The 27570-nt window shown below is 35.6% G+C and overlaps 1 protein-coding gene across 1 annotated transcript in view; it reads left to right on the top strand.

Annotated features, from left to right (window-relative positions):
• LRRC7 (leucine rich repeat containing 7) overlaps positions 1 to 27570 on the top strand; it is a 572997-nt gene that overhangs the window by 480199 nt on the left and 65228 nt on the right. Inside the window, exon 24 of the mRNA XM_054482958.2 lies at positions 17035 to 17256. Within this exon, the coding sequence (XP_054338933.1) occupies positions 17035 to 17256 (222 nt within the window). The remainder of the gene's footprint in view (positions 1 to 17034; positions 17257 to 27570) is intronic.

The raw sequence follows: 27570 nt of genomic DNA, 5'->3' as shown, positions 1-27570 counted from the left end.
GTCAAAAAGCTATCAAGTCAGAGGTAGAAAATAAACTTGCCACAGATTAAAGCAATAGGAAAACGGGCAGATTAAAGTACTTACTCCATCAATATTTGACACAGATATTCCTTAAAACAAATGACTGTTCTTCAGAAAATTGAAAGAACTCAATAGCATTTATATTGTCTTTGTTTGGGGAGAAATATAAAAGCAAAACTGCAGAATTAATCCAATGCCATAAAAATGTTCCTGGATGAATATGTAACTTGAAGTTCTGTATAACATGACAGCTGGCAGAGATCAAGGATAGTTGCCAGATAGAGATGTCAAAATGATAAGATTCCATTTCTTGCCACTTGATCTTTATGTGACTTACTCTACTGGCTGTATGTTCTTAGAAATCTTAAGCGTGAAGTAAATTGTTGTCAAACTTTTATCGTTACTCTTAACATCTTCCATTTTGGGAATATATGTCAGCATCATCACAAAACAAACCACAGGTTGAAAAGTGTAGACGCATCCTCAGTTTCATCATTCTGCCATTAAGGATACTCCATTGTTTTTTAATTTTGGCTAATAATTTCCTAAATCCATAGCTATGTTTTGTTGGTTCACATTAATCATAGGAGAATGTACTTACAGAGATTCAATATGCCAGAGATGACTGCCTTTGTATATCAGCCAGCTGCTATGCTAAGACACTTACACTGAAGTGAAAGGTCCTACCACCTCACTTTTTATCTGTCATTGGAGACACTGAAGTATATTACCAGTATCTGACTCCAAAAAATTCAAGATCAGCAAATATTTTGAATGCCCTCTAAGATTACTGCAGTGTGCCACCAGAATGAAATGTCACCAAAACCCCAGGACAGGAGAAGGAACATCTTCCTGCCCCCTTTATTTTAAGCTGCAGAGCTTCCTTCCATATATTTGTGCAAGTTTGTCTTCTGACACTGAAATGGGAGAACATAGATTTTGGCATCAAGCTGGACTAAATACAAATAAAACAGGATGAAAAGGTTCAGCTTAATAGGTTGTTATAATCAGAAAAAGAATATCTACAGTACATACAGTAGGCACTGTACTAAGATGCTTACCTTGCAAAACACTCTCATATCATCTTCACAACTTTATGGGACGAGGAGTTAGAGGTATGAAATTGAGAGATACAAGATTGGAATCCAGTGTTGTCTGGGTATACAGCCTACTCTACCCCCTAATTATTCCACTCATATATTTTATCCCACACACCCCACCCAACAAAAAAAATCAGAAAACATTATAGCATAGCCCATTGCACTGTTAAATAACCTCAACACCAGGAATATATTTGATATATATATAGCTAGTACTTTTTGGCACTGCTTGGTATTTGTTGTTGTTGTTGTTGTTGTTGTTACATTTTCAAAAGAGAGAAACTCAAGCACGAGTCACATTTTTTTTTAAGAATTTTTGAGTCCTCTTCAATTTGTTTTTATTGGTCTACGCAAATCAAAATTTTTAGAGATTTTGAAATGCATCTGTTTTCCAAACCTTCATGTTCTTTAATCTGAAACATTTACAAGTTCTTTAGTGACCTTTGTCAATCTCAGAACAAAAAGAATCAGGAGCACTAAGCACAACTTTAACTTTACAAGGTCTCTTAAGCACTAGAGGCCTTTTCTTCATATTGAATTTAGTTCATTGTGTTAATTTTGTTTCTCAATAACATAGTACATCAAACTTCTTGAGTATATTCTCTGCGATTTCTGTTAACCCTTCTTGGTTGACACTGTCACCGTTTTCCACAAAATAACCTGAGTCCTGTCACCAAAACTACCTGTGAAAGTGATACAACTGCACTGAATATTGACACGTCCAGCAAAATGATAATTACAGTAATACAGGGTACCTTGCATAGGTGATACACTAAACTATGTAGTAAACTGTAATATGAAAAAAACTCAGCTTTTTTCTTAGTTCTTTCTAAGATCTTGTCTTTTGTTTTCTTTTAAGCAAAAGTTCAGGAGAAATGTTCACCTTAACTTTGTCTTTATTCGCCCTTGAGCTATTAAACTTTGCTTCTCAGTTTTCCCATCTAAGAAGAAAGGACAATGATGCTTATCTTATAGAGTGGCTTTGAAAATTAACCATGATGATGATGTAAAATACTTATCACAGTGCCTGTTATATAAGTGTTTAATTAATGGTAGCTATCATAATATTTATTATTTTGGATAAAAATCTATGTGAATTATGGATAAGCTAACTTTCATTTAGCTTTGCTCCTAACAATAGGAGACCGAAGTTGTTAATGAGACCAAAGTCATGAGTTAGCATCTCTTTGAATTAGTTATCCATGAATACAGACTCCTCTCTTTACCTAGATGACTGTATTAAAAACATATACAATGATGGGGATGGAGATATCTAGGGATGAAAAAACAAAGATGAATCACAGCAACCTAAAATATTAGTCATGTTAATAGTGCAGAGTAAGTAGTATCATCTTGACTTATGGCAGAATGTATTTAGTTAGTTATTGTATATTCTGTCTCCATGCATAAAAGAGGCCACATCTCAACATCTGAAACAAAATGCATAATTTACTGCTTGCATACAAATAACTTGCAAGGTACAACCTCTCTGAGCTAAACAGGATTTGAAGAAGCAAGGAGTTCAGTGATTGGTGGATTTTCAGAAGTTAGAATATTTAGGAGTTAGTTGGCAAAACTTTCACTGGGAGAAGCATGGTTACTTGACTCAGACTGTTGCTGACTGGTTGACCTTCAAGTGCAGTTTCTAAAGCAAGTTGTTATTGATTGATTACAACAGGTTTAAAATCAGTTTTTTCCAGTGGTTATTTATTGCTATGGCCAGACAGTTAGACCTTCATTCTTTGCTCTGCAGATAAGAACTTTTTGTTCTCATTGCCATTAGAGTGCTATATCCCAAGCAATACACTCAGTGTATTGCATTATCTTCTTTAATCTTCACAATTTTCTCTTAAGCACTAATTATTATATCTGCACTTTCATCTGATAAGCAGAAATCTTAAGTACCTTGCATAAGATTGCATAACTAAAAAGTGACAAAGCAAGGAATAAAACTCAGGTTCATTTGACTCCAAAGACTATGTTATCTGTACTGCATGTATAATTATTTTTTAATTAACTCCTGGCATTTCTATAACCCCCTTCATTTATTTAATTTTGCCATTTCAAGAATGCTATATAAATGGGGTCTGTATGTATGTAACCTTTTGGGATTGCCTTTTCCAGCATACTTCTCTGGAGATTCATTCAGGTTGTTGTATGTGTCAATAGTTCTTTCCTTTTTATTGCGAGTAGTATTCCATAGTATGGATATAACACAGTTTGTTTATCATTTACCTATGGAAGGATATCTGGGTTATTTTCCATCTTTGGCTACTATGAAGAAAGTTGCTATAAACATCTGTGTGCACCTTTTTGTGTGAACCTAAGTCTTCATAAGTCTCTGGGATGAATGTCCAGTAATACAACTGCTGGATCATAACGGTACTTGCATGTTCAATTTGTAAAGAAACTACAAAACATTTTTCCAGCGTGGCTCTACCATTTGACATTGCCAGCAGCAATATGTGAGTAATTTAGTTTTTCCTCATCATCTCCTGCATTTGGTGTTGGCACTGTGTTTTGTCTTAGTCATTCTGTTGGGTGTGTAGTAATATATACACTTAGTGAAAATTAACTCAGATTATTAGGTGAATTATGCAAATATTGTGGTTTTAATTTCAATTTCCATAATGACTAATAATGTCAAACATCTTTTTATGTACTTATTTGCCTCCATCTGTATATCCTCTTTGGTAAAATGTCTCTTCGTATCTTTTGCCCACGTTCTAAATGGATTGTTTAGCTTTTTACCATTGAGCTTGAGAGTTCTTTATATATTCTAGGTACTATCCTTTATCAGATACATGATTTACAAATATTTTCTCCAACTCTGTAGCTTGACATTTTTTTCATTTTCTTAGCATTTAACATTTAAGTCTGTGATCTATTTTGAGTTAATTTTGATATAAGATATGAGACATAAGTCAAAGTTCATTTATTGTGCTTGTGGATGTCAAACTGGGCCAGATCCATCTGTTGCAAAGATTCTTTCCTACATTAAATTGCTTTTGCATCTTTGTCTCAAATCATTTGGACATATTTTTGTCGATCTATTTATCAATTCTCTGCTCTATTTCATTAGTCTATGTGTCTATCCCTCTGCAAATACAGTAACACGTGGTCTGTCTTGATTACAACTCTAATAAACTTCAAATCAGATAGACTGATTCCTCTCACTCTATACTTCTTTTCCAAACTTGTTTTAGCTATTCTCGATTCATTGTCTTTCTGAATTTTAGGATAATCATATGTATTTAGATATAAATCTTGCTGGAATTTTGATAAGAATTAAACTGGTATATCAATTTGGAGAGAATCTTTACTTTTTAAGTCTTTCATTCCATAAGTATAGTCTGCCTCTCCACTTATTTAAATCTTGGATATCTTCATCAGCATATAAGTATAGTTTTCAGCTTATAAGTTTTATACAAGCTTTGCTTAATTTATACCTAAGTATTGCATTTTTTGAATGATTATACATGGTATTGCATTTTAAATTTTGGTGTCCATGTGTTCATTGCTAGCATACATAAATACACTTGATTTGTGTATGTTTATCTCGTATCCCATGACCTTGCTAAACTCACTCATTAGTTTTAGATTTTTTGGTTGTTGATTCTTTTGAATTTTCTATCTGGACAATGTCATCTGTAAATAAGAACAGCTTCTTTTTTCTTTTCAATCTTCCTGCATTTTACTTCTTTTTCTTCCATTATTTCACCGACTACAACTTTCAGCACTATGCTGAATAAGAGTAGTGAGAGTGTACATTTACGTCTGCTCCTGATCTTAGTGGTAAAGCATTTGTTTTTTTGCCATTAAGTATATTAGCTATACATTTTTGTAGATGTTCTTTATTGAGTAGAGGAAGTTCCCCTCTATTCCTATTTCTCTGAACACTTTCGTCATGAATGGATGTTGAATTTTGTCAAATACTTTTTCTGCTTCCATTGATATGATCACGATTTTTCTTCTGTAGCCCATTAATATGGTGCATTACACTGATTGATTTTCAAATATTGAACAAGCTTTGTATCACTAGAATAAACATCTCTTGGTCATGGTATATAATTCTTTTTATATATTGCTAAATTTTCATTGCCAATATTTTATTAAGGATTTGTGCATCCATATTCATGATGGATATTGGTTTATAGTGGTTTTTTTCTTCCCTACTTCCTTCCTTTGTTTCTTTCTTCCTTTATTTGTTTGTTTTGTCTTTTTATTTTTTTGGTATCAGGGTAATATTTGTTTCATAAAATAAAGAAGTATTCTCTCTTCTGTTTTCTGAAAGCGATTGTGTAGAATTGGTATGAATTTTTCTTTTTTCTTTTTTTGAAACAGTCTCATTCTGTTGCCTAGGCTGGATTGCAGTAGTACAATCATACCTCACTGTACTCTTGAACTCCTGGGCTCAATGATCCTCCTACCTCAAATAAATAACCCAAATAAACTTTGGGTTTATTTTGCTTTTCTTTTTTCTTTTTTTTTTAATTGTATTTAGGGTTATAGGTTATTACAGGGAAAGGTTACACATTACAACTAGCCAAGGAAAGAAGTTCACAGGGCAGAGTCAGTCCTGAAATAACAAATGTGGAGCTTTTATTGTCCTCTTCCTGTGGAGTCAGGACAGGTTACTCCCTAGCATTGTTTTTTTTTTTTCTTTCTTTCCTTTTTTTTTTTTATTATTATACTTTAAGTTTAGGGTACATGTGCACAATGTGCAGGTTAGTTACATATGTATACATGTGCCATGCTGGTGTGCTGCACCCATTAACTCGTCATTTAGCATTAGGTATATCTCCTAATGCTATCCCTCCCCCCTCCCCCACCCCACAACAGTCCCCGGAGTGTGATGTTCCCCTTCCTGTGTCCATGTGTTCTCAAAGGTCAATTCCCATCTATGAGTGAGAACATGCAGTGTTTGGTTTTTTGTCCTTGCGATAGTTTACTGAGAATGATGATTTCCAATTTCATCCATGTCCCTACAAAGGACATGAACTCATCATTTTTTATGGCTGCATAGTATTCCATGGTGTATATGTGCCACATTTTCTTAATCCAGTCTATCATTGTTGGACATTTGGCTTGGTTCCAAGTCTTTGCTATTGTGAATAGTGCCGCAATAAACATACATGTGCATGTGTCTTTATAGCAGCATAATTTATAGTCCTTTGGGTATATACCCAGTAATGGGATAGCTGGGTCAAATGGTATTTCTAGTTCTAGATCCCTGAGGAATCGCCCCACTGACTTCCACAAGGGTTGAACTAGTTTACAGTCCCACCAACAGTGTAAAAGTGTTCCTATTTCTCCACATCCTCTCCAGCACCTGTTGTTTCCTGACTTTTTAATGATTGCCATTCTAACTGGTGTGAGATGGTATCTCATTGTGGTTTTGATTTGCATTTCTCTGATGGCCAATGATGATGAGCATTTTTTCATGTGTTTTTTGGCTGCATAAATGTCTTCTTTTGAGAAGTGTCTGTTCATATCCTTTGCCCAGTTTTTGATGGGGTTGTTTGTTTTTTTCTTGTAAATTAGTTTGAGTTCATTGTAGATTCTGGATATTAGCCCTTTGTCAGATGAGTAGGTTGCGAAAATTTTCTCCCATTTTGTAGGTTGCCTCTTCACGCTGATGGTAGTTTCTTTTGCTGTCCAGAAGCTCTTTAGTTTAATGAGATCCCATTTGTCAATTTTGGCTTTTGTTGCCATTGCTTTTGGTGTTTTAGACATGAAGTCCTTGCCCATGCCTATGTCCTGAATGGTAATGCCTAAGTTTTCTTCTAGGATTTTTATGGTTTTAGGTCTGATGTTTAAGTCTTTAATCCATCTTGAATTGATTTTTGTATAAGGTGTAAGGAAGGGATCCAGTTTCAGCTTTCTACATATGGCTAGCCAGTTTTCCCAGCACCATTTATTAAATAGGGAATCCTTTCCCCATTGCTTGTTTTTCTCAGGGTTGTCAAAGATCAGATAGTTGTACATATGCAGTGTTATTTCTGAGGTCTCTGTTGTGTTCCATTGATCTACATCTCTGTTTTGGTACCAGTACCATGCTGTTTTGGTTACTGTAGCCTTGTAGTATAATTTGAAGTCAGGTAGCGTGATGCCTCCAGCTTTATTCTTTTGGCTTAGGATTGACTTGGCGATGTGGGCTCTTTTTTGGTTCCATATGAACTTTAAAGTAGTTTTTTCCAATTCTGTGAAGAAAGTCATTGGTAGTTTGATGGGGATGGCATTGAATCTATAAATTACCTTGGGCAGTATGGCCATTTTCATGATATTGATTCTTCCTACCCATGAGCATGGGACGTTCTTCCATTTGTTTGTATCCTCTTTTATTTCATTGAGCAGTGGTTTATAGTTCTCCTTGAAGAGGTCCTTCACGTCCCTTGTAAGTTGGATTCCTAAGTATTTTATTCTCTTTAAAGCAATTGTGAATGGGAGTTCACTCATGATTTGGCTCTCTGTTTGTCTGTTATTGTTTTATAAGAATGCTTGTGATTTTTGTACATTGATTTTGTATCCTGAGACTTTGCTGAAGTTGCTTATCAGCTTAAGGAGATTTTGGGCTGAGACAATGGGGTTTTCTAGATATACCATCATGTCGTCTGCAAACAGGGACAATTTGACTTCCTCTTTTCCTAATTGAATACCCTTGATTTCCTTCTCCTGCCTAATTGCCCTGGCCAGAACTTCCAACACTATGTTGAATAGGAGTGGTGAGAGAGGGCATCCCTGTCTTGTGCCAGTTTTCAAAGGGAATGCTTCCAGTTTTCGCCCATTCAGTATGATATTGGCTGTGGGTTTGTCATAGATAGCTCTTATTATTTTGAGATACGTCCCATCAATACCTAATTTATTGAGAGTTTTTAGCATGAAGGGTTGTTGAATTTTGTCAAAGACCTTTTCTGCATCTATTGAGATAATCATGTGGTTTTTGTCTTTGGTTCTGTTTATATGCTGGATTACATTTATTGATTTGCATATATTGAACCAGCCTTGCATCCCAGGGGTGAAGCCCACTTGATCATGGTGGATAAGCTTTTTGATGTGCTGCTGGATTCGGTTTGCCAGTATTTTATTGAGGATTTTTGCATCAATGTTCATCAAGGATATTGGTCTAAAATTCTCTTTTTTGGTTGTGTGTCTGCCCGGCTTTGGTATCAGGATGATGCTGGCCTCATAAAATGAGTTAGGGAGGATTCCCTCTTTTTCTATTGATTGGAATAGTTTCGCTTTTCTTTTTTCTAGGCTCTTGAGGTGGGAGCTTAATGATTAACTTGATACATCTTTTTTTCTAATACATGCAATTTAGTGCTATTAATTTTCCTCAACACTGCTTCAGCTGTTGCATGAATTTTGATATGTTGTAGTTTCACGTACTTAGAGTTTAAAATATTAGTTTATTTCCCTTGAGATTTCCTCTTTGAACTGTGGATTATTTAGAAGTGTGTGTTTAGTTTTCAGCTGTTTGAAGATTTTTGTTTTTTCTGTTACCAATTTTTAGTTTGATTCCATTAGGGTTAAAGAACACATTCTATATTATTTCAATTATTTTAAATTTGTTGGGTTTTGTTGTCTGTTTTGGGATATGATCTATCTTCATAAATATTCTATAGGAACTTGAAGAGAATCTGTATTCTATAAGTGGTAATTGGATATGATTAGTTAATGGTGTTATTGAATTCTACATTTTTTATAATTTTCAGCCTATTTTTTCCATCAGATATTGAGAGAAGGGTGTTAAATTCAACTAAAGTTTAGATTTTTCTATTTCTCTTTCAGTTCTATAAATTTTGCTTCAAATATTTGTAGCTCTCTTGTTTAATGTGTACACATTTAGGATTGCTACGTTTTCTTGGTGAATTGAATTGCTTTTCATTATATAAAATCCTTCTCTGTCTCTCATAAAGGTTTGTTTGCACTGAAGTCTACTTTATCTGGTATTAATATAGCCATTTTCCTTTTCTTTCATTAATATTTGCATGATATATCTTTTTAGATTCTTTTACTTTCTACCTACCCATATCATTATATTTGAAGTGATTTCTTATAATCTGCATATAGTTAAGTAATGTTCTTTAATCTACTGTGCCAAAATCTATCATTGAATTTGTGTATTTAGACTTCTTACGTTTAAAGTAAGAATTGATACATTAAGATTTAAGTCTCAACTTAATCTTTTGTTTTCTGTTTGTGCTTGGTTTTTTTTAGCTTTTCTGTTTTCTTTTTCTTCCTTCCTGTGGGCCACCTGAACATTTTTCAGAATTCCATTTTTATTTATAGTGTTTTTAGTGTTATATATTTAGTTTTGAGTATTTTATATTTATAGCATTTTTAGTATATCTCTTTCTATAGCTTTTTTTAGTGGGTGCTCCTGGTATTACATTATGTATACATAACTTACAAGAGTCTACTGGTGTCATTGTTTACCAGTTCAAGTGAAGTATAGAAACCCATTATGTTCATCCTCCTCTGTGAATAATTGTCTTAAATATTTCCTCTACATACATTTAAAGTCATATCAGATGGTGACATAATGTTTACTTCAGTCATCAAACATAATTTCAAAAATTCAAGAGGGAGAAAAAGCTCATTGCATTTACCTGTATATTTTCTTACCATGTTCTTTCTTTCTTCCTAATGTTACAAGGTTTTTTCTTTTAATATTTCCTTTCGATTTAGGAAACATCCTTTAGACATTATTCTAAGATAGGTCTGGTATCAACAAATTGTCTTTGTTTTCTTTCACTTGAGAGTGTCTTTTGATTTCCCTTTCATAGCTAAACAATATTTTCACAGGTATCGGATTTCAGGCTAACAATTATTTTCTTTCAGCCCTTGAAAAAAATTATGCCACTACTTCTGTCATCCATGGTTCTTAATGAGATACTCACTGTTATGCAAAGTCTTCTTCCTCTATATGTAAGGTGTCATTTTTTCTCTGGCTACTTCTTAGATTTTTTCTTGTCTTTAGTTTTCAGAAGTTTAATTATAGTGTGTCTGTATTAGTGCATTCTCGCACTGCTATGAAGAAATACCCAACACTGGGTAATTTATAAAGGAAGGAGATTTAATTGACTCAGTTCCACATTGCTAGGGAGGCCTCAGGAAACTTACAATCATGGCGGAAGGCAAAGGAGAAGCAGGCACCTTCTTCAAAGGGTGGCAGGACAGAGTGAGTGCAAGCAGGGGAAATGCCAGATGCTTATAAACCCATCAGATCTAATGATACCCACTCACTATCATGAGAACAGCATAGGAGAAACTGCCCCCATGATCCAGTTACCTCCACCTGGTCCTGCCCTTGATATGTGGGGATTATAGGGGTTATGAAGATTACAATTCAAGATGAGATTTTGGGTGGGGACACAGCCAAACTATATCAGAGTCTATTCATAGATTTCCTTGGGTTTGTTCTATGTGGAACTCTTGCTTCTTGAATCTGCTTCTTGCTTGCTTCTTGAATTCTTGCTTCTTGAATCTGTAAGTTTATTTCTCCTTACCAAATTTCAGAATTTTTAAGCCATTATTTTATTATGTAATTTTTCAGCCCCAACCCCTTTCTCTTCTCCTCATGATAACATGATTATTAGAACTTTTGAATAGTCCCACAGGTCCCTAAGACTCTGCTCATATTTTTGTCAATGTGTTTTCTCTCTGTTATTCAGATTGAATAATTTATATTGTCCTGTCTACCAGTTCACTGTTTCTTTCCTCTGTTTTCTACTGTCTGCTGTTAAACCTATTCACTGACTGAGTTTTTGATTTGTTATTGTATTTTTCAGCTCTAAAATCTCCATTTGTTTCTTCTTTATATCTTCTGTTTCTTTGCTGAGACTTTTTTAAATTTTTATATATTTTTTATTAACATGGTCTCACTCTGTCTTCCAGGCTAAAGTGCAGTGATGTGCTCAGAGCTCATTGCAGCCTGGACCTCCTGAGCTCAGGTGATCCTCCCATCTCAGCCTCCCAAGTAGCTGGGACTACAGGCACACATCACCACACCTGGCTAATTATTTGTATTTCTTAAAAAGACAGGGTTTTGCCATGTTGCCCAGGCTGGTCTTGAACTCCTGGCCTCAACTGACCCACCTGCCTCGGCTTCCCAAAGTGCTGGGGTTATAGGGTTGAGCTACAATGCCTAGGATCTTTGCTGAGACTTTATATTTCTTTGCTGATGGTTTCTAGTTTTTCATTTGTTTCAAGTGTGTATGCGTAATTGATCATGGAAGCATTTTTAAGTGGCTGCCTTAAAAGTATGATAAGTCTAACATCTTTGTCCTCTCAGTATGAGCATCTATGGATTGTCTTTTTTTATTTGGTTCGAGATCTTCCTGATTCTTGGTATGATGAGTGATTTTTTAATTAAAACTTGGGCACTTTTATATTATGTTATAAAGCTCTGTATCTTACTTAAAGCTTCTGTTTTAGCTGCCTTTCTCTGACACCACTCCGGTTGGGGGAAGGGTGGGGTGCTGCCTTCTTATGGTCAGGTAAAGGTAGAAGTCCAATTTTCCAATTCAGCTCCCAGTGACAGTTGAGGTAAAGGCTTCTCATCATTGCTAAGTGAGGATGGAAGTTTCATCTCCCCACATGGTCTCCACTTGGTGGGGGTAGCATCATTACCACTGGATGATAGGGAAAGTCTTGACTCTCTACTAGGCCTTCTCTGACACCACCTCATTAGTCAGGTGAATGGTGCTTCATTACTGCTGAGTAGGAGTGGAAGTCCAAGCTCCTTGTGTGGTCACCACTGACACCACCAGAGAAGAGGGGCTTATTACTAGTTGATGGGAATGAATGCTGTGCACCTACTTGCCTTCTCTAACACCACTCTAGCAGAAGTGTTTGTATGCCTTGTGACATCCTCACAAGGGTAGAAGTCTAGGCTCAACACTTGGCTTTTGCTGGCATTGTTTGGGGTGGGGCTACAGTTTTTTTTAATGGTGTTCAGCTGTAGTGGAGGAGTTATTGTCTAAAAGCATTCTGTCTTGTTAGACTGCATCTTTCCTATCCATTGGTTAGAGAATAGGCTTTTGTTGAAGCATTGTTTATACCTATTGGCATTTTCAGATTGTCTGCTTCTTCAGCTCCAAGTCTGTGATATATGACACAAAAATAAGCCCAAAGAACTTACTACCATGCTGTGACTTGTTCACCACGTCCCTAGCTAGTCTGCCTTCTCTTTATTATTATAGTCTTCTTGCATTTATTTATGTGTAATGCCCAAGGTTTTTTAGTTGTACTTAATGGAAGAAATAGGGCAAAATATATCTACCCCATCTACCTGGAAGCAGGTGTCCTACTGGCCTGATTTTTAACAACTAACCTGCATTTAAAAAAAATGGGGGTGCCACAGAAAACATGATGTGAGTAGAAAGTAATAGGACTGGGTTTTTGTTGTTATTGTTGTTTTATAAAATTACTGATACTGACTTGTTTATACAAGTGCTAATTCCTCAAAATCAGTAAGTAAGTTATCCTTTGGAGACGATTCTGCTTCCAAACATTTTAAGAACTCTTTTGGATTTAATTTTAGAGAATGAATTGTGTTCTTTTGAGCATTCTCAGTGGCGTAAATTGTAATCTTTTAAGGCGGTGTTTGATTTTTGGAAGCAAGCCCAGGTGGTTCAAGAGCCAAGATGGGTAATAAAACAGATGACCAAATTGAGTAACATAATATACTTCTTAGTCTAACACTCTGTTTTAAAAGACCAGTGTAAACCAAATCATTTTTACAGTGATAAAGCCATGTCTTTTATATTGTACAAAACCTCCCAAATACTTCCAGCTTTCACATAATAAGCCTGATTCGCTGTGGGATGAATTTTGCATGAACAGTGCCATTTGCTATCAAATCAACAATTCTTTTCTGTGGCTTTTGACATAAATATTTTCTTGAGTCTTATAGATATTAGAGTTTTCCCTGTAAACTTTGACAGTTTTTTAGGGGGTCAACTTCAAAACAACATATTCCATCACTATTCTCCTCAAATACATGTTATTTTTTACAACCAACCTCCCCTTGAAAGTTCCAAACAAATGTCAAATCTTCTCTATTTCCTTTTACTATTCAAAATGTGTAGCACAGGCTTTACAGAAACCTTCATGTTCAAATTCCCCTTCAGTATGAGTCAGTGTTCTCATAGCTAACTCTGCATGAATAAGTCTAGTCTCTTACATTTTCTACATTTTCATCTGTTCTTTGAACTTCATCATGAACATCCTTATTACTTTTCTCAAGCCTTTGTGCCAGTCAAAAACAACTTCCTCTTTACAGTCCTTCTGAACCATTATTGTCCCTCTAGATGTCTTGTCATTTACGTTTGTTTAACTTTATTTTTAAAAGTGTGTTAATTCTTTGCTTTCTACAGCTGTCATTCCCCAACATCATTCATCACAGCCTATAGCCCAAGAGAGACAAAAAACTGCTGCTGCTGCTGCAAACAGAATGACTTTATAGCATGTTCTCTTCATGCCCATTGTTTGTTTTGCCAAGCCATCTACGAGCATGAGCTTAATTACTTCATAGTAATAGATTACTAAATACAAAAGCATCATCCTATTTGCTTAACTATAAAGCTCGAACTCACATGCACAACATCTAAAACAGATGATAGACCTAATTCACTAAGTAGGGAATTGCCTTTTGGCAAATTAAAGAGCTGCTAAAGAAATTGAATAATATATGCTCTCTCAACAACTTGATCCTTTTGTTCCTTTTCATGGTTCCTTTTCAATTCATGGTTCAACTAATGAGGGTGGGTGTCAATTTGCGGGGAAAGGGTGGCAGTATAATGTAGTGTTTAAAAGAATGATCTTTGATAGACAGACTTGGTTCAAATGATGGTCCTGTCAGGTTACTAGTTGTATTACTTGGGAAATTTACTTAACCTCTTCCACTGTTAGTTTTGTCCTCAGCAAAATTGGATAATAAAAATTACCTCTTAACGCTATTGTGAAGTTTAAAGAGGTAATATGTATATGGTGTTTTAGCACATTTACACTGAGTGTTTGGGTGGTAGCTATTATTTATTAAATGCCAGTTACTATGTCAGTCATTAAAAACTGTAAGTGGAATATGATGCTTGCTCTCAAAGAGTTCAAAATCAGCATAATCTTGAGCTCACATCCTGTCCTATCAGAAGAAAAAATACACCCGAAAAGTAAGTCTGAAGGCTATTACACCGGGAGTTCAAGGCTGCAGTGAGCTCTGATCACACCACTGTACTCCAGCCCGGGCGACAGAGTAAGAGTCTCTTTTAGAGACAGAGTCTCTAAAAATAAAAATTAAAATTCAATTCCAATAACAAAGGCTACTATAGTTCTCCAATATATAGCATTAGCTTTTCACCCTTGAATAGACTAGTAGTATAATACTCTGATCAACAAAGTAATCCATAAGCAGTTATTAGTTTTCTCATGTAGATTATATTTCATGGAACCAAGCTATGTTCTGGATCCTTCTAAGTTTGTCTGGGTGGAAAAATGCTTTGCTTATCTATATGATCACTTTCAGTTAAACTGCCAGTTGTCACTTCTGCTGGTTCAAGCACTGACTGAAGACCCATGAATATTCTGCCAGTGGAAGCAGACATAAACTTAAAAATCAATTGATTTATCAGTAGCCAGGCCAGTCACCCTCAGTCAGATAGTTCCACCCCCGGCTCCTCTGACTCCTGAAATCATTTTCTCTAGCTATGTAACTGGGCATGCCAGTGAGTTCATTCAGAATACAGCAGCACAGGCCAGTCACTGTGACTCCAGCCTGTAATCCCAGCACTTTGAGAGGCTGAGGCCGGTGGATCACTTAAGGTCAGGAGTTCAAGACCAACCTGGCCAACATGGTGAAACCCTGTCTCTACTAAAAATACAAATAATTAGCTGGGCATGGTGATGCAGGCCTGTAATCCCAGCTACTTGGGAGGCTGAGGCAGGAGAATCACTTGGACCTGGGAGACGGAGGATGCAGTGCACCAAGATTGTGCCACTGCACTCCAGCCTGGGCAACAGAAAAAAGACTCCGTTGCCAAAAAAAAAAAAAAAAAAATTACAGCAGATCAAAATGTGATACTGAGCTTATCTTGGATGCCCTCTCCTCCAAACAAAAGAACACAATGCAACTTACACCCTCTGGAAAAAAAAGAAAAGATATTCCATGGCAGCAAGCAAGAGTTGAATTCGCAATAAGGAAAAACTCGACCACAAGGGTGTTCAATCTTCTAGAATGGCTGAAAAGTCTGTAATATCTTCATTAAGATTTCTGAGAAAGGAATAGATACAACAGAGAAATGCAGATTTGCCCTTTATGAGATTATCTTAGTTGTATTTATAAGGTTATAGATCTGTAATCACTGGATATGCGTTGGACAGAGTTGGATTGATAATTGATTTCACATTGTGCTGGTATAGGCTGAAGCCCTTTTTTGCATCTTTTCCTCCCATTTCTCATATCTGAGATATCTTTACGGTTTTCAAATGTAAACAATTGTAAATTATACCAAGACCATCAATTGGACATCTAAAATATAATCAAATGGTTGTTTATTTTGCCTTACATATTGCCAAATAATAATTTTTAATATTTTCTTTTGAAATTGTCTCTTATTTGAAATCCAGCAATATATTTTTCCTCTGCAAATGATTTTTCTTTATCACTGTAGTGTTTTTTATGTTGCTCTTCTTTAAAAACTTGAAAATAATTAAATTTAATCTCTTCCATGAATACTTATTTAGTAATTATCTTTTTATTACTCCAATCTAACGCTTTCATAGTAATCAAAAATCTTGATTAGTCAGGACATTTCACAAGCTTTCCTAGCTAATGAATTCAAAGATGAAATTCACTTTTGAATTCAAGTCACCTATCCTTAAAAGATCAAGAGGAAAGAAAATGAATTCAGGAAATAAATCCCCACATCTTTCAATAGTAATGGGTGAAGTACTAAGCACAGCACTAAAATATATGTTTAAAATTATTCATGATCAGCATTCATTTTCTATGTTAGACCTCCATGTTAAACCATTTTCAGTTTAGAAAGGCATATTCTGGCTTACCAGCTCACACACAAAACTGCTTGCTTGGTTGGTAGAAAAGACATCAGATAGAATGACGCAAGGAGCTGGTGCTAAAATGAAGGTGAGAAAACAGGAGTCAACAAAGAAGTACAGGTATGATCATATCATTTAAAGATGAGAGACCGCAGCAAGCATACCCTCTCTCCTCCACCTTTAAGAATTCAGAAATGATCATTATCATTTTAAATAAAGGGTACTGATTAATCTGTCTGAAAGCTCATGACTAGATGATCTTCTGCAGGGAGAGCTCATTTTGAAGACGGTTCCATAGCTAGTGCCCCCACAGGAATTTATCACATTATTAATTTTTAATGTAACTTAGAGATTTCAAAGGCTGTATTTGAATAATGGTGATAATTGATAAATATTGGTTTTACTCATCTGAACAAACTTACTTGCTTCAGGATCAGAAAACTGTTTCCATCATTTTCCCGATGGTGTTACATATATTAACATCTCTCTGTCTCTCTCTGGTATATTTCAAGATGAAATACCAGATACAGCTCCCCTTTATTTTTAAGTTGAGACTTAATTTTCTTCCTGAGATTTTTCAAACTGAATTTTGTTCCTTTAAAGTGAGGTTAAAATTATCTCTGGCAAGCCAGCAGATGACTATGAATGTATTTAATGTGACCTTGCTCCAATATTAACATTTTCACAAACCACAGTAGGCAGACCCTTACTGTTTCTTCATTATCCTTTCCGGCCATGGCTGAGAGCCCAAATGGTGCCGCTTTACCAGAGAGGTATTCTGTACGTGCTTTCTACTTTAATCACATCCTTTCAGCACCATGAATCTTTGCCTGACAGATTATCTTCTCCACAGGCAGGCAGCCACATCCAGACATTGATGGGGTCCCAAAGCCTTCAGCATCGCAGCCGGGAGCAGCAGCCATATGAAGGAAATATAAACAAAGTGACCATCCAGCAATTTCAGTCACCATTGCCTATTCAGATCCCCTCTTCACAGGCCACCCGGGGACCTCAGCCTGGACGGTGCTTAATTCAAACTAAAGGGCAAAGGAGTATAGATGGATATCCAGAGCAGGTGAGAAGTGTTTCTTTATTACTGAAAAATTTTCAGGAAAGAAAAGTCCAAAGAATCCATGGTTTGCCTTCCCTCATTAATGTGGTCCAGGACACAATGCCATCACCATGTTGAATGGGGTAGGGCCCTCTTTGTGGGGATTTTATCATTCTTTCCAGTGGTTAAGGACTACAACATATAGGAATTTATGGTTGGTAAAATACCCATTTTACAAAAGGAAAAATTGATGGGGCAGAATAGTTTTTCCAGTACTATCCTACACCCTCTCCTACCCACTCCTAACTCCAATTTAGCTCTACAGTACAGATTTTGAACGTTATAAAGGACTTCAATGGATCAGGTATATTTACCAAGTCCTCTGATGAAACCTTCAGTGTGAAAGTAAACTATATTATTTCCCCCATCTGTGGGAATATCTTTTAAAAGTCCTATCTTCTGATTGTTGAATGGTGCAGAGATAAAGCTTTGCTATGAAGATAATTATAAAGAACAGTTAGAAGGGAAATGTTTCTGACATGCTTCAAAAGTTACTGATAAATGCCATGTAGCAAAAAGAATTGCGCTCTTCAAACCTATCTAAAATTAGGATTTGCTTTTCCATTGTAGAATCTGTTTTAGTTCCTTAGGACTGGAAAACTGAATGGGATTGCATCTATTGAACTATATTAATCTTAGAAAGTAAAACATTAAGATCTTAATACACTCTTAAAGTTAATTTCTCTTATGTCATTATTCAGATAGATAGGCAACATTCCTACTGACTTTTCTAACTTTTAATATGGTCTATAAAAGCTTCATTTTATTATTACTTATCAAAGTTTTACGTATCACCCCACCTGACTTTCTAAACATATCAAAATTAACTTCATTCTCCAGATTTTCCCTTTATATTGTTAAGAGCCATTTATCATTTGGATTCCAAGGGCTTTAAACATCTCCTCTATTTCTTAATATCCTTCTTGAAGTCTAGATTACATACTAATCATTCTCAGAATCATAGGTACGTTGTAAAGATAATTTTCTCCCTCTCCTGCCTTAATCTAGGTCAAGTGTTGAATTTAAGGTATCATAAACCAGACAGGTGCCTTTAATCAGATAATGATATGGGGTTTTTAATTCTCCAGATACTCCTAAAAGGTAATACAATTTTAAATTATGCTTTACCAAAGGCATCTTAGGAGGTTAAAAAATTGTTCATAGATATTACTTGCCCACAAGTATCATAACTCAAACCAGTTCTCTGATTTAGTTATTCTTATTAATAGCTACATGGTTTTTTCCTCCCAGAATCAATGCATTTGAAAACGCACTGAGATTAATGCTATCTGTTTTCGCCTACATTGAAAAGTAGGTTTAGTGTTAGCATGCAGTTATTCTGAACACCCTAAATTTAAAGGCTATTTTAATACTATTTCCCCAAAAAAATGTAAATTATATAAAGTTTGGCTAGTAAGAGGATTACTAAGTTTTAAAGTTTACACATGTATTGAGTTTAGAACATTATGATTATTTCAGAAAAATGTATTTATAGTAGCTCTCAAATGTTTTCATTCACAGCTTGATAACATCAAGTACATTTCAAACTGAGAGATAAAATTTAAGCATTCACTTGAATGCTTAAACCTGTCTGAACTATAACTTAGAATTGTAGAACTGCCTATATGTTAAGGAAGGGACTTAAATATAACACCTTTCGGTGTCCCAGTTTTTTCTGCCTTGGTTTCAGGCTGAAATGGTTTTGGATGTATTGTACATTTCAAAATAGCTAGAAGTGAGGACTTGGAATGCTCTCAACATAGAGAAATGATAAATGCTTGTGGTGATAGGTATCCTAAATGCCTTGACTTGATTACACGTTCTGTGCATGTAACAAAATATCACATGCACCCCATGAATATATACAAATATCATTATGTATCAATAAAAAAGACTTTGGAGTGAAAGAAAGCCTAAAGGCATTTAAACAACCAGTTCTGGTCCCCAAACTATGCTACCTCTCATCCCGTTATGAATCTTGAGTCAGTTTCTTAAAGCTGTTTTCACAATTGGCCAGCTCATAGTGGCACATTGTCATGTGCTCCTCTTCCCAACGACACTTTCAATGACATCATATTAATAGGTTGAAGTTGTGGGAAAAATTATACCAGGAACATCAGCAAACACTCCGAATTAGGGCACTCTCCCAACCCCAACCAGCTGTTTATTAAATATTTTCCAGCACACCACTGACTACTACCCTGATTTCTTTCATCTCTTTTTCTTTTTCTAACCTCTCCACTTCATTTAGCTTAGTGTTCAAGAAAGAGATACTAGGACTAGGTCTCAGAATTTGGAGTTCTAGTTTCATGTTTACGTTTATTAGCCACTTGTCCTTGACCAAGTTGTTAACTCTTCCTGAGCCTCTGTTTCTCTCCTGATCAAATGAGGACATTGCTACCCACCAACAACATTCAAAAAGAATTTGTGAGAGTCAAATAATACAGTTCTACATACACACACACACACACACACACACACACTCTCTCTCTCTCTCTCTCTCTCCCCGTAAGCTTAGCACTGAGGGTATAGAAACAGAAAACAGTAGAAATAGAATATTTTAAGAATTCAAATATTTGAAGAAACTTAAATGATTATCAGTCCCAGCCTCCTTCATCTACAGATAGAAAAACAAACCAAGAAACATTAAAAGAGGCTGAAAGGTTATATATTTCACTCTCATAATGAAACTATTTCATGTGTGTTTTACTTTCCTAAGTTATATTTCTTTTGAAAATTCAGACCTTTTTAATAAGTGTATGTGGCTGTGTGTTTTAAAAGAAGACTTTTATTCCAAATTTAACCAGGAAAAAAATGGAGAAGAACATTTAAAACATGTAAAGACTTTATGGAGATTCACATGAAAATTATGGAGTAGTGATTTAAGTGCAAAGAGCAGTGAGGTAACATAAAATTTCTAATGTAGATTTGGGGCATATAAATCAAAACAGTCTATTTTAATAAGACATTTCTAGTGGTGCTATAAAAGAGCCATAAAAAGAAAAGCAAAGTTCAACTTAAATTACCTAACAACAATGGTAAATTTGGTCAGGTACAATATGGAAAAAACCTAAATTATTCAGCATTTTTAAGAGCAAGGAGACACAATAAATGTGGTACAAAGAAAGTCTACTCAGTATAATAAAACACAATACTTTCTGTTAAAGTAAAGCTTGGAAACTTTAAACAGTAGTCACTTATTGAAATACTACAGGTAAAACAAAATCTGATTACAGTGAATACACATTTTTTGATTCAGGGAAAGGAAATCTGAATGAAAATAGCAAAGAAAGGGACAGCAGTTACCATATCTTAAGCACCTGCTATGTGTTTTACACTCTATTTCTCACACACAGGTCTGGCCTCGGAGGCATGTGACCTGTAGAGTTGCATAAGGTCCTGCACTTAAAAGGGCCCCACATTTGGATTAATGCCCTGCTGTCACCATCTTGTAATTCTTAATAATTGTTGATCAAGGAGCCCACTTTTTCATTTTGCATCAGGCCCAACTAATTATATAACTGGTCCTGCTTACATATACTGTTTTATTTAATCCTCATAATAATCTTATTTTCTTTTTACAAGTGAAGAAACCAAGGCAGAGAGAAAATAATTTATGGAAAGTGTAATTGGCCAAGCTGGAATTTTAAGTCAGGTTTTTTTCTGACCCCAATCCAAGTCCTGTGTCCTAATCTTACTGTAAAATTCACCACATGATCTCAATGCCCTCTCTGTCAAATGACATTAACTAAACCTGCCTGAACTATAACTCAGAGTTATAGAACTGCCTTATGGAGTGTTTAAGTGAACTCACATGAATACTTCCAATTGCTTTGAAAAGAAAAAGCTACTGAACAAATGGAAACTTTTATTATTAATGAAAACATACCTCTATATCCCTTAATGTCACCCAAAGAACTAGTGTATTTTTAACCTGATTAAAGTAAGTTCCATGTGGAAATGAACATATATAATAAATGCCAAAACTGATGACATTGAATGAATTAGAATGAGTGTCATTTGTTACGTAAGTGGAGTATTGAACTTTGTTTAGCCATAAAGAAGCATTTAGTAAGCTTTGAGGCTCCCCTTCAGTGATAAAACCATCTAAACTTCACCTATCACAATAAAAAGGACAAAATATTCAAGAATTCTAGAAACCTAAACTTCTGGTTTAATGCACTTATTTTCACATTTATTTTTCAGAAATAATGAGTATCAAGTCTGTTTTCAACTCTAGGTTTAAATTAAATATATGGAAGTTATGTTTCAACTATAAAATGTTACCCAGATTCAATGTATTAATTTCTGTAGACTATAAATCTGACTTCAAATAATATCTGTAGCAAAAACCATGTGCATGTCACCTGAAGTTCATTATCAGGGGATTTTACTTGAAAAGGAGATTTTAATGCATAAACCGTTTAGATTACTTACAAACATAATACAGGGTAAGAGTCAGAGTTGTATTAAGTAGTGAACTGAATAAAACAGCCAGAAAGTGAAGGTTTGACTCCCATTCCACATGGAAAACCCTTCATCCGAATATTCATCCTATTAGATCTCTCCTTTGTGTCCCAGTATAACTGAAGAAGCTTAAAGATCCCATCCACCTTATCCTCCCCTTCACAATATGGTAATGCTCTATATAAATTGTTCTTAACCGCAGCTGCAGAATCTGTTGAGGGGCTTTAAAAAACAGTGATGTCTTGCTCTCATCCCTAGATAAACTGATTTTAGTAGTCTGCATGTGACCCGGTCAGTGAGACTTTTGAAAACTCCCCAAGGTGATTCTATTATGTAGCCAAGGTTGAGGAGCAATGCTTTAGATATTCTATAGCTCAACAATTTATCAGCTGAATAATATATTGAGAATATCACTATTTAAAAGCATACATAAGTTGCCCATAAGCTGTTGGATATTTTTAAAAGAAACTAACATCAGCTTTGTATCTCCCTTTTGCAAATGTATAATACAAGACACAGTATATTTAAATAAGTAGATAATATAGATGCCAAAGCAGAAATAATAAGGAAAAACATCAGCATGATGCTTCAAACCTTTCAAAACCCTTTTATGTATTCACTGATTTAATTTAATTGATAATGCTGTGATATAGGTAGAGCAGTTTCCATTTTATAGACTACAAAACTAAGACTAAGATAAGTTAAATGTCTTGCCTGTGGTCACACAATTTAGACGCTGGGCTGGGATTAAAATCCAGTCTCAAGAGTCTACCACATTACATGCTGCAGCCTGCGTCACATGTCAAGAGTAAATTGACACTGGAAGAGTGAAACGGTGGAAAAGTCAAGAGTAGCCAAGCACACGAGTCAAGAGTAAATTCACATTGGAAGAGTGAAACGATGGAAAAATATACCCTTCACTCCATGTCTGCCCTGGACAAGAGGACCTCCCTAACATATCAAAATGGCAGGAGCCCAACCAACCTAACACATCAGAATAGCAGGAGCTCCATGGCTGTCTCCTGCCAGTGCCTGCAAGTATACATGCAAACTGAAGTTTGTGCCTGAAAGAGAACTTGTAAGCTCACATTAGAATCAGCCTCAGGGAGTTATAAAAAATGATATGCATCCATCATATTTAAGGGAAAAAAAGTTCCAAAACATACTCACAAGGAGATGCGGTAGTCTATCCTGCAAGAAATCATTTTAATACTTAATATTATGTGGAATCCATAAAACAGTTAGCTCAGAGACAGGATTTCAGACATCTCTTTAGATTAGATTCTCTCGTCAACTGCCCAAAGAGCACTCAAGAGTTCCAGGTGAGGACTTCTTTTATTGTGTGCAGGTGAAGAAAACTACATTCTGCTGAGTGGTGTAAGAAGAAACATTTGGAGATATTTGTTTTATTTAAATTATAAATTTTTAATTAAAAGGGAATAGTTCAATAAAGGTATTTGTAAAATAGGTATTAATGTAGTTTTAATCTATGTTACTTACTCAAGTTATTTCAGGGACATCCTGTGCCTTATCCTGTCCCACTTAAAGAATTGCTATTTGTGAATATTTCCCCCATAGAATTTTATTCTCCAGTCATCAAAATAATGCTTCTGTTCTGAATTCGTAATTCATAGTTTGACACAGAGAATGTGTAATTCAACATCAGAAATTCTATCAATTGACTTTATAAGTTGTGTGCAGTCATATGGTAGAATGCAGTAAACATTGCAGTGGGAATAAAAAGATTTATTTCAGTGTTGCACTAAATACATATTATCTTGTTGGTTTCCTTGAGTCCAAAATGAAGGAAGTGAAATGACTAATCTTTAAAATTTATTTCCAGACTAAAAATGCATTTGAGTTTCTGTTTCCTAGATACATACAGAATCAGCTAATTTTTTCTGAAAGACCTAGAAAATGCTACATCAGGGGATTTTATTAGTCAATCTTGATACCAGTACATCTTCTTTTTTTTTTTTTTTTTTTTTTGAGACAAAGCCTCTGTCACCCAGGCTGGTGTGCAGTGGAGCAATCTCACCACAGCCTCCACCTCCTAGATTCAAGCGATTCTCCTGCCTCAGCCTCCCGAGTAGCTGGGATTACAGCATGCTCAACCACACCCAGCTAATTTTGGTATTTTTAGTAGAGATGGAGTTTCACCATGTTGGCTGGGCTGGTCTCAAACTCCTGGGCTCAAGTGATCCACCCACCTCAGCCTCTGAAAGCTCTGGGATTACAGGCGTGAGCCATTGCACCCAGCTGACCAGTACATCTTTTTGAAAGATTTAACTAGGAATTTTAGCTGGATTTGAATCTTTCATTCACAACAGGAAAAGATTTGAATATAGAAGAATTTGTATTTCAAAAAATATTTTAATTATCCTTGAATATTAACATGTATACATTTTTATAATCACTGTTTCCTTTTTGAGCCTATTTCATGGGCTTACTAGAAATTTTGGAAAATGCAGAGAAGTTTTATGTGTATTTTGTATGGCTAAGTAATGCACATAATGTAAGTCAAAATGAAAAATTATAATAGCTTATTATTGCATAGCACTCTTTATCATAAAACTGCTGTTATATAATAACTCATAAAACCAGGAGCTAAAAGTAGCAGTAACTTTAATTTTAAGCTTAATTTACATACCATGAAGCATTCTTTCTGCTTTTGTCAAGTCCTGTCGTCAAATCTCCATCCTCATCTCATTTGACCTCTCAGCCATGTAGTTTGACCTTTTTCTCCAAAATTTGTATCCCCAGCCTTCGTCTCTCTCCTTCACTCCAGAAGTTTATATGCAATTAGCTACTTGTTGACATCTCAACCTGGATGTCTGATGAGTTTCTTTTTTTTTTTATTTTATTGTATTATTATTATACTTTAAGTTTTAGGGTACATGTGCACAATGTGCAGGTTAGTTACATATGTATACACGTGCCATGCTGGTGTGCTGCACCCATTAACTCATCATTTAGCATTAGGTATATCTCCTAAAGCTATCCCTCCCCCCTCCCCCCACCCCACAACAGTCCCCGGAGTGTGACGTTCCCCTTCCTGTGTCCATGTGTTCTCATTGTTCAATTCCCACCTATGAGAGAGAACATGCAGTGTTTGGTTTTTTGTTCTTGCGATAGTTTACTGAGAATGATGATTTCCAATTTCATCCATGTCCCTACAAAGGACATGAACTCATCATTTTTTATGGCTGCATAGTATTCCATGGTGTATATGTGCCACATTTTCTTAATCCAGTCTATCATTGTTGGACGTTTGGCTTGGTTCCAAGTCTTTGCTATTGTGAATAGTGCCGCAATAAACATACGTGTGCATGTGTCTTTATAGCAGCATGATTTATAATCCTTTGGGTATATACCCAGTAATAGGATGGCTGGGTCAAATGGTATTTCTAGTTCTAGATCCCTGAGGAATCGCCCCACTGACTTCCACAATGGTTGAACTAGTTTACAGTCCCACCAACAGTGTAAAAGTGTTCCTATTTCTCCACATCCTCTCCAGCACCTGTTGTTTCCTGACTTTTTAATGATTGCCATTCTAACTGGTGTGAGATGGTATCTCATTGTGGTTTTGATTTGCATTTCTCTGATGGCCAGTGATGGTGAGCATTTTTTCATGTGTTTTTTGGCTGCATAAATGTCTTCTTTTGAGAAGTATCTGTTCATGTCCTTCGCCCACTTTTTGATGGGGTTGTTTGTTTTTTTCTTGTAAATTAGTTTGAGTTCATTGTAGATTCTGGATATTAGCCCTTTGTCAGATGAGTAGGTTGTGAAAATTTTCTCCCATTTTGTAGGTTGCCTCTTCACTCTGATGGTAGTTTCTTTTGCTGTGCAGAAGCTCTTTAGTTTAATGAGATCCCATTTGTCAATTTTGGCTTTTGTTGCCATTGCTTTTGGTGTTTTAGACATGAAGTCCTTGCCCATGCCTATGTCCTGAATGGTAATGCCTAGGTTTTCTTCTAGGATTTTTATGGTTTTAGGTCTAACGTTTAAGTCTTTAATCCATCTTGAATTAATTTTTGTATAAGGTGTAAGGAAGGGATCCAGTTTCAGCTTTCTACGTATGGCTAGCCAGTTTTCCCAGCACCATTTATTAAATAGGGAATCCTTTCCCCATTTCTTGTTTTTCTCAGGGTTGTCAAAGATCAGATAGTTGTACATAGGCAGCATTATTTCTGAGGTCTCTGTTGTGTTCCATTGATCTATATCTCTGTTTTGGTACCAGTACCATGCTGTTTTGGTTACTGTAGCCTTGTAGTATAGTTTGAAGTCAGGTAGCATGATGCCTCCAGCTTTGTTCTTTTGGCTTAGGATTGACTTGGCGATGTGGGCTCTTTTTTTGGTTCCATATGAACTTTAAAGTAGTTTTTTCCAATTCTGTGAAGAAAGTCATTGGTAGTTTGATGGGGATGGCATTGAATCTATAAATTACCTTGGACAGTATGGCCATTTTCACGATATTGATCCTTCCTACTCATGAGCATGGAATGTTCTTCCATTTGTTTGTATCCTCTTTTATTTCATTGAGCAGTGGTTTGTAGTTCTCCTTGAAGAGGTCCTTCACATCCCTTGTAAGTTGGATTCCTAGGTATTTTATTCTCTTTGAAGCAATAGTGAGTGGGAGTTCACTCATGATTTGGCTCTCTGTTTGTCTGTTCTTGTTGTATAAGAATGCTTGTGATTTTTGTACATTGATTTTGTATCCTGAGACTTTGCTGAAGTTGCTTATCAGCTTAAGGAGATTTTGGGCTGAGACAATGGGGTTTTCTAGATATACCATCATGTCATCTGCAAACAGTTTCTTTAGCATGGTTTTAAAAAATCACTTCCTTGCTGCTAACTCTACCAAACCTACTTCCCCATTTCAGTTAATGGCCTATCACCCTTTTGATATGACCAAACATCCTTGATTCCCCTTCCTCACAGCCTACACTCAATCCACAGCAATTTTATCAAGGTGTGTCTTGAACCCACCACTTCTCACCACCCACACAGCTACCATCTTAGTTGGCCGTAACGTCACCCCTGACTACTTCAAAAGCTTCCATATTGCTTTCTCTTCTTCCAGTTTACCTCCTTTTGTCTATTCTCCACTACTAAAGTGATCTTTTTTAATAAACGTAAATTACATTACACCATTCTTCCTCTTAAAATGCTCTAGTGGCTTTCAAAATTTCTGAATAAATTTTAAATCCTTACTATGGCATAGTGTCCCTGCAGATCTGGCCCCACCTTCCTCTCCTTCTATTCTTTCCTTAGCTCTGTCATGATGACCTTGTTTTTTAACGGCTTTATTGATATAATTTATATACAATAAAGTTCACCTGCTTAAAGTGTATAATTTATTGTTTTCATTACATTTGTACAGTTGTGTAACTATCACTATAATCTAACTTTACAACGTTTTCATCATTCAAAAAGAAACTTTGCATCCTTGAGCAGTCACTTTCCATACTCCCTCCAGCCCTAGACAACCACTCATCTACTTTCTGTCTCTATATATTTGCCTATTCTGGACAATTAATATGAATAGGATCATACAATACATGTATTTTTGTGATTTGCTTATTTCACTTAGCATGAGGAACTGAATGTAGCATGTATCAGTATTTCATTCTTTGTCATTGCTAAATGATATTCCATTGTATGGATATACCACATTTTGCTTATGCATTTATCAGTTGATGGTTGATGGACATTTGGGTTGTTTCTACTTTTTGGCTATTAAGAATAATGCTGCTATGAACATTAATGTACAAATTTGTGTGGAGATATATGTTTTCATTTTTCTTGGGT

The sequence above is a fragment of the Pongo pygmaeus genome, chromosome 1 (genome assembly GCF_028885625.2).
Source record: "Pongo pygmaeus isolate AG05252 chromosome 1, NHGRI_mPonPyg2-v2.0_pri, whole genome shotgun sequence".
Taxonomy (NCBI): domain Eukaryota; kingdom Metazoa; phylum Chordata; class Mammalia; order Primates; family Hominidae; genus Pongo; species Pongo pygmaeus.
This window is presented reverse-complemented; position numbering and strand designations above follow the sequence as displayed.